At 33.2% G+C, this 9,197-nt stretch overlaps 1 protein-coding gene across 1 annotated transcript; it reads right to left on the bottom strand.

The window, feature by feature from the left end:
* Positions 1-5,124: 5,124 nt before the first annotated feature.
* LOC7491382 (G-type lectin S-receptor-like serine/threonine-protein kinase CES101) lies at positions 5,125-8,145 on the bottom strand. The gene is given in 9 exon segments (XM_052449174.1): positions 5,125-5,566; positions 5,652-5,805; positions 5,882-6,119; positions 6,207-6,417; positions 6,512-6,690; positions 6,803-6,904; positions 6,987-7,079; positions 7,082-8,064; positions 8,066-8,145. Coding segments are annotated over 9 exon segments (2,346 nt in total). The 3' UTR covers positions 5,125-5,260.
* Positions 8,146-9,197: the final 1,052 nt, after the last annotated feature.

Raw genomic sequence — 9,197 nt, 5'->3', positions numbered from 1 at the left:
GGATTTTACTATCAATACTACTTGAGAATAGATAGAACATTACTCCTAATTCACGCAAGGTGATGAATCTTCTATTGATTACTCAAATACCTTTAATAGTTTATGTTATACCCAATATTTTCTTATTTGTTACTCTTGATTAGACAATGTGTAATCAAAATCAAAATATAACACTCTATATATAAGATAACTTAGTAATCTCAAGTTTAAGGATCACTTACATAATTGTCATGTCATCCTTTCTATAGACATATGATCTCACCATATGAAATTCGTATATGACTCAGTTCAATGTATATGTTATCCGACAAGTATCTACACATTAGTTCCAAGTATCCTTCATACCTCAACTTATGAGAGCAACCACTTTCTTTCATAAAAAAAGAAACAAAATATGTACTAATCTTAATAGTACATTGACCAGAAACATTTAGAAACAATACTTTGATGCAATAAAAATCTCATAATTATAATAATTTTATAATTTTCTTTGTAAAATATTTTGTCTCATGAACTTGATCTTTACTCTAGATTCATTAATCAACATTATATTTATTAATTAAATATAATTAAATATTATATATATATATATATATATATATATATATATTAAATGAATAAAATCAGTGCTATGAAAAATCAAGCAATTAGCTACATTAAATATTCACTAACAATAACAAGTCACTTTCAATTGACCATGAATAATGTAAGAAATCCAAAAAAATAATAATTTAAATAATGACAAAATATGAAAGGTTTACTTTTGATACAGTAATGAATAGTTGAATTTTTTTTGGCTCCACCACTATATTATAGTAAATTTTTCGTCTTTGACCCGTTCCAAAATTAGAGCTCTAGTAGTTGAGTGCTTGATAAGATAATTGCGTTCAATGATTCAAAGCATCATCAAGTGAATCCAAGCCAAGTTTCTTTGAGTCAAGAGTGATAGACGCCAAAGTTATTAGAGGAACGTTGTAGGTCAACTAGGATCAGTGGCGGAGCCAGAGTTTTTTAAATGAGGGGGCAAATTATTAATAAATACTATATTATATAGACATGTATTAGAAATCAATTCAAAACATATATATTAATTCATATCAAGTAAAATTAATATAAAAATACTTTTAAAATGAAAAAACTTACATTATAATTGTTCTCCCGAGTTTTCATATTTTGAAACCGCTTCATAATAGCTTCATTATCAATCTTATCGAAGATATATTTCTCAATGTATACAACCAAACTATCATTCATCCACTTATCTCCCATCCTGTTTCACAATCTACTCTTGACAATATGCATAGCAGAAAAAACTCTCTCTACTGTAGCTGTTGCAACTGGTAGAAGTAATGACAATTTGATAAGCATATATACTAATGGAAATATCAAATTCTTCTTTGTTTTTACCATTTTCTCTGCAAGACTAGCAATACCTTCAATACCAGAGAACTCATCATCACCACGTAGATTAATAATATACGTATCAAGTTGGTCACCAAGTATCATAAGGTCCACTATAGAGAATTCACTAGGATAAAAAAGAGCAAGGCGAACAAGCTTTTCTTTGTTGAAAGTAGAGAAAGAGTCATTTGGGCTTAAACATGCCACACAAAGAAGTAACTCCATACTCGTCTCGGTAAAACGATCATCCAACTCAGTAAGTTGCATGCCAATGATATTGTTAAACAATTCATAACGAAAATGGTGTAAGTTTGTAATCCCTTGAGATTTTCGCCTTGAACGCCCACGAAGCTTATACTTATCATCCATGTTTAGAATATCATTATCATGTTTGATGCAAAAAGATGACACTTCTTCCAGTAAAGATTCCCAATCATTCTCTCTCATCAATTTGAATCGTTCCTTTGATGTTTTTAATAAACTCATAGCATTTTCTATGTCTTGATCTTTTCTTTGTAATGCTTGTGATAACTCATTAGTAACTGCTAGTATCCTTCTCAAACAATGAAGCATGAACACAAAATTAAATGATTCCATAATACCTGTTAAAATGACCACTTCCGTTCTCTGTTCTGAGTTCATCCCATTCTCCCTTATAATCTCAAGCACATCAAGAACTGATGAAAACATTGCAAGTAAATGAATAATTGTAATATAGTGGGAGCCCCAATGAGTATCACCGTACCTTCTAAGAGAAGTTTCTTGATTCAAGCCTCGTCCACTAGAAATTTCCCCATTTTCAAGTCCTTCAATAATTCTAGCATATTATTTTTCTCTAATCACCTCCATCCTTTTACATGATGCTCCAACTATGTTTATAATGCTAGAAATAAAATTAAAGACATCTCCAACTTCATTATGCTTCTTTGTAACAGCCACAAGAGTAAATTGAAGTCTATGAGCAAAACAATATACATAATATGCACTTGGATTTTTATTTAGAATAAGTGCTTTCAAGCCATTGAATTCACCTCGCATGTTACTAGCTCCATCATATCCCTGACCACGCAATCTTGATATACTTAGCTTAGCCCATGTTTAGAAAACAAAGCTTCAATAGCTGCCTTGAGTGAACTAGCAGTTGTATCTGACACATGTTGAATGCCAAGAAAACATTCAATTATATGTCCATTGTTGTCTACATATCGTATAACAACTGCCATTTGTTCCTTGATTGATATGTCACGTGACTCATCAATTAAAATTGAAAATAATGAGTCACCTAGATCTTTGATAATCACATTTGTAATCTCCTCTGCAGCAGATTGAGTAATGTCTTTTTGAATATCAGGAGAAGTCAATTTGTTATGTTTAGGAGCTTCACTGAAAGTAACTCTTTTAATAGCTTCATTGTTTCTGGAAAGAAAATGCAAGAGCTCTAGATAATTTCCTTGGTTGCTTGAACATTCACATTCATCATGGCCACGAAATGGAAGTCCTTGGTGCAGCAAAAAACAAGCACACTCTATTGAAGCATTCAATCGCGTTCGATAATCACTTTGACTCTTTACTGTCTGCTCAGACAACGAAGTTATGATACTTTGTTTTTCATTCATCAAATTCTCACATTTTATCCGAGCTGCATTGTGATTACTATTAGACTTTCCAATATGAAGATCAAATCTTTCCTTTTTTTCCAATTTGAAAACCCATCACCCACAAACGAATCAACACCCCCTTTTGACTTGAAGAGGTAACAATACAAGCAAAAGGCAGCATCTTTGGCTATACTGTACTCTAACCATGTTGGGTATGCACCAAACCAAGCCGGATTAAAGCGTCGTAGTGTTGATATATTCCCAAATTGTTTTTGAGAAAAATCATAGTGTGAAGGTTGACAAGGACCTTTTTGTAGATAAGCTCTTCGGATTGCATCCCTATCATTTATATGGTACTCATAAATTGGTCTTCTTAAGCCAGGGTCAACAAGGAGATTGTCGAGGTTGATTTCAATATGACTTTTCTTTGAACTTGATTGAGTTACATGACTTGAAGCTTTGATCGACTCTTCATCCTCAAGGGATTTACGCTTGAAATACTTGTCTAGTGACATGTTAATTTAATATGAACCTGCTGGATTTTTTTATCATCATTAGTGTCTACATAATAATTAACACAACTACACAATAATTCACTATTAAACAAAAGTCAATTGAGTTACACAAAAATTCTAAATCTTCCATATGAAATTAATAGCAAAATACACGTCAATTCATCAAAATCAAAACCTATTTCAATTCATATCTATATGCATATAATAAGTATGTTAATTAAATTATACTTAATCATTTCTAGACATTTAATTAAGGAACAATGCCTAGTGTATGTGTAAGAGGAACAATGCTTAAAAAACATGCTTTCTACTTGATATTTTACTTACAAATAAATCATGTGAAATTATTAAATTTCAATAAACTACTCTATCAATGCAAGAGATGTCAAGAATAGTGGTTTTGCATGAATATTAATTTATTTCTTTATAATAAAAAAAGAAACACTTAATTGATTAAATTAGCAGATTTAAACATTTATTTTGAACATATTCATAACAAAACCCATAAATTATCATAAACCCTAATATTTTTAATAACTAATTATAAAAGAATAAAACTAAAATTAGATAATAAAACAAATAGAAAAGATGAAGAAAATTTAACTAAAGTATAAAGCAAAAGACAAAAAAGCTTAATTGATGAGAAATTTGCATATAGGAGACTAGGAAAGGCAGGAACGGCTGCTGGAAAAAAACCCCTACAGGGGAAGATAAAGAAACAAAAGGGAAAAGGGGAAAAGTTGGGGAGCCGTAATTATATATATATATATATATATATAAACTTTCCTTACTAGTTAGCTGTAGCAATAATTATTGTTAATAACAACTTTCCTTACCTGTAGGCTGTAGCAATAATTCAAACCCACTAATCTATTCATAATTTAAAAAACAATTAAGGGGGTAATTGCCCTCTTTTGACCCACTGTGGCTCCACCACTGACTAGGATGTTAGAATCATGCAATCAAAGTATCAAACAAAATATCTGGGATAAAAAAAGGTTGCATTAATTGTGTTAAATACTAAAACACTATTTGTTGTTTTGTTTAATTTTAATATGTTTTTTATTTAATATTAATTTTTTAGTGCTTTTGAATTGTTTTAATATGAATATAAATTCTTTTAAAAAAAAATTAAAAAATATTATTTTTATATATTTTTTAAAAATACTTTTAAAAACAATTATTATCGTAATAAAAATAACTTAATAATAGTGATAGACACAAATCTAATGGCAGTGTTTGACTTATCTTTACAAAAGACCACTAATTACAGTAAAATACTTAACAAGCAATAAGCCTCCCTCTAAATAATATTAAAATTGGCTCTTAATTGATAAAATCATGCATGAATTGAAAAAAAGGATAGCAACTCACTAAGCTTCTGAAAATTATTATTGAATTTCAATTTTTTTTAAAAATTGCTTTTTAAATTTTTTATTTGTATCGATTCCTTGAAAGAAACTTCACAGGAAGTATTAGGAAAATCTAAGAGTTAAGGATGTTTCATAAATTATACATAATGAAGTGATGGCATTTTTAGGGTAATTTACGTTTTCCATTAAATTTTTTTGAAAGATATTAAATAGAAGACTAAATTGGGGAATAAAACTTCTATGCTTATTCCGAATGAAACTTGAAATTTTGAGAGCACCAAAAAAGACTAAGCATTGAAAAAGCAAAATACTGATGGAGAATGACATACAAGATTGTGAGGAGAAATAAACCATCTAACGCTCTAATTAACCTCTATCTCACATCCTTGGTTGACAGAGATACATAATTTATGGAACCAATCTCTGCAGGCTTGCTGAGGCTCTTTTCTTCCACAATACTTCTTGCATTGGAAAATGCAGGCTGTTTGGGAAGTGGTAATTGTGCTTCGCTTGTTAGCATTGATATAACATCTGACATAATCGGCCTATCCACTGCATTGTCTTCTACACATAGCAAGCCCACATGAATGCATCTCAAGACTTGGTCTTTGGAGCAAGATTCTCTTAGTGTTGGATCCACCAGCTCAAATGGGCTACCTGCTTTCCATAGCTCCCATGCCTGAATCAAGTTTATGTTTAATGTTAAAATTAAGCTTATGCAGCTAGCAATGTATAATTTATGAGGTTGCATGAAATGAACTTACATATCCCACAAGATTGAGAGGGTGACCGTCTATTTCAAGGAGGCCTTGGATCCTTCTACCACTCACAATTTCCAGCAGTCGAACTCCAAAACTGAAGCCATCAGATTTCACAGAGAAAATGCCCTCCATAACATATTCAGGAGACATATATCCACTGTATTGACAAAGTGAATGTTATGTTATTTTTAAGCACAGAGTTATGACACATAGAACTGTAAATCTATGCTTACCGCGTCCCAACAATTTGGTTTGTATTTCCTTCTAAATCATTGATCTTGAAAATTCTTGCCATGCCAAAATCAGAAATTTTGGGGTTCAGATTTTCATCAAGTAGTATGTTGCCAGCCTTCAAATCTCTATGAATTATCCTCAATCTTGAATACTTATGAAGGTAAAGGAGCCCTTGAGCTATCCCTTCAATGATTTCAAATCGCTTCTTCCAGTCTATGAGCTCCCTTTTTGATTTATCTGCATTTAAAACATAACAGTGAATATTCCAGCAATGTTATTCATCCAAGTCCAAAACCTTTCAAGAACAGAGATCCATTCACTTACCAAATATAAATGTATCCAAGCTTTTATTAGGCATGTATTCGTACACTAACATTTTCTCTTCCCCTTGAATGCAGCAGCCTAGGAGCCTGACAAGATTCATGTGTTGCAATTTAGCTATGAGAATAAGCTCGTTTTTGAATTCCACCAGCCCTTGTCCTGAACTTCTAGACAATCTTTTTACAGCTATCTCTCGCCCATCCGGCAATTTCCCCTGAAGTAAAACAGCTCTCAATTCAATACTTGGTCTGAGATATAAGTTAATAAGTTCTTCAATCCTTTTCTTGAAGTAATTTTTAACAAACTACCTTGTAAACTGGTCCAAAGCCACCTTGTCCAAGTTTATTGTCTGCAGAAAAGGAATTTGTAGCAGCCATAATTGTTGCTGCATTATATAACTTTAAATTATGGCCCTTGTTTCCGTCATTTTCGAGTTCATGCGTCTCGTTCGTTGAATCCAATGTGAGCAACTCATTGAGATACTTCTCTGCTCAGATTGATATGATAAAGTAAGCTAATCCCGGGATTCAACAAGTCTTAATGCTTATAAAAGCAAAAAAAAAAATCAGTAAATTTGTTTGTTATTTAGAAAATGTTACCTCGAAGTCTTCTCTTTCTCAGATACCACAAGAGTCCCGCGAGCCCCATCAATGAAACAAATCCCACAGAAGCTAAAATAATCCATATCCAATTCCTTTTCCCTACATCCAATGGGAATTTATTTAAAATTAATTACATTGTTGGGTTATAAATTGATAACCAGAAAACGAAAGAACAGCTAACCTGAAGAGCCTTGAACAATGATGTGGTATTGAATTGCATTTACACTCAGGTCTTGTGTAAAGCTTCCATAAAAAAACGTGCATCCAGTATTGTGGCATTATTGCCTATGGTACTAACACCAACACATTGACAATCTTTCCAGCAGATGTCCTTGCAATCACTAATGCTAAGACTAGAATTATCGTCGTACTTCCTAGGAACTTTGTTAACAAACGAACCTGATGTCAATTCAAAACTGTTCCTATTGCTCCTGCATGCCGGTCCTGACCACCTCTCGCAACCACCATCGATATCTGTGTTATTTCCTGTACATGCTGTGCCCCCATATGTTCGTCCAGTACTTTGATCTGCTATGCTCCCATCATATTTCAACTGCCACATTGAAAAATTTCTTTGACCCTGAGCAGTAAATTGTTTTGGAGAAACGTTGAACATTAAGTAATCCTCGCCTGCGTTAGAAACTATCTTAAAACTTTGATCCAGAGAAGGAATTTCGAAACTTGTATTGCTCGTGAATAGTCCACTAGTCCAATAAATTACATCTCGCCGCTTAATGACCAACTCCTTTCCATTAGTATCCCATTCCAAAGTGAAAGCACCAGCGGGAGTGGGTACTATGTCGCTCAACCACGACACGAGGGACCAGGTTTGGCCAGTTCTATGGTTGATCCCTAACTTCATTCCAGGCAAGACTGTGTCAGTAGGAAAGTCAAAGCTTTGCCATAAGACCTGTTGGCTGCTAGAATTTTCATCTATGAGAACAAAATTGCCTGAATCTTCTAAAATAGCTGTTATATTGGTTGTAGAAGATTGACTTGAATAGAACTCAACAGGATCACCTCTAGAGTAGGTGAGTTTCATATTTCCTGATCCATCTATTGCAAGAACCCCTGAATTGTCTGCTATGGGTTTGTCTCTGTTGGCTAGCCAAAAAGGGTGGCTTCTGTCGTTGTTGTACCATATTCCCAAGTAGGTAGCATTCGACTCAGCAGAGCCAAGTCTTGTGAATCCTAAAGTGAAGAGCCCATTTTTGGAAACTAGAGTATTGGAAGAATTGAGGGAATGACCACCTTGGTACAGTGTCTGCTGCCAAAACGTGAGAGGCACAGAAGCAAAACAAAAGGAACCGGTAGATCCTTCTAGCCATGGAAGGTAACATTCTTGAACACGGAAGAAAAAAGTAAGAAGCATTCAATAGATGATGAGCCATGTTTCATGATCTACCTGAAATGAAATAAAAAATCTAGCCAACAATTTTGACCTGCCAGCTCGTTAATCAATGAAAGTGACCTTTTCTCTTTTCTAATTTCATAAGAAATTGAAAGAAAAATAAAAAAGAAAAAAGAAAAGAAGGCAAACAAGAAATGGTTTTGTTGTAATTGGTCAACAGAGAGAACACCATATCACTAATAAATGATAACCCAAAAAATGATTGAATGAGATGGTGTGCATTTGTGTGTATATCCTCCTCACATTCCATTGTATTTCTTAGCAAACCTGTTCACAGTAAGATGGTGTGCATGTGTGTGTATATCCTCGAACCACCTTTTATATTTATTTAACTTTTCAAATCATAAATTATATGTCCCTAAAAATTCATTCAAATCATAAACTATAAGTCCCTAAAAATTCATAAAATTTAATTTTTATCCCAGACTTCATCTTTCTTATTTTTTGATTTCTAGTTAGAGAAAGTAGAGAGAAAACGGCTGAATTCTAGCGGTAGAGAGAGAAAGTCTTAGTTGAGACCGATTCTAACCACAAAAAAGATGATTTCGGTGTTAATGAGTTCTTTTGTTATGGAGAGAGTTTAACCTAAATGTTGTTTTCCTTAAACTTGCCTAAAATTGTAGATTTTTTTTGTAGCAAAATTCATTGCTTCCCCTGAATTTGATGGTGATGGCAGTCAAACATGAGCTAGAAAGTAGTTTGCTGCTTGATGATGATGGACGTCCAAGAACTGGAAGTGAAACTTCCAATTTCCAGGCCTTATTTGTGAACCGGGAACCTTGTGGAGTTGCATAGCTCACATAATCATTGATGTTATCTCTTCTGGCGTTCTGCCTTTGGCTTGGAGTGTAGCACATCTAGGAAGGATAGCAAGTCCAGCTGCCATGCTTTGCTCATCCTTCTTTGTCTACTGATTATTAGTTGATTCCAAAAATTTATATCATTCAATCGCAAATCGACTATCAAACTGTTACCTTGAAA

The sequence above is a fragment of the Populus trichocarpa genome, chromosome 1, assembly GCF_000002775.5.
Source record: "Populus trichocarpa isolate Nisqually-1 chromosome 1, P.trichocarpa_v4.1, whole genome shotgun sequence".
Lineage (NCBI taxonomy): Eukaryota > Viridiplantae > Streptophyta > Magnoliopsida > Malpighiales > Salicaceae > Populus > Populus trichocarpa.
Note: the sequence above shows the minus strand (reverse complement) of the source record. Positions and strands in the feature narration are given on the sequence as shown.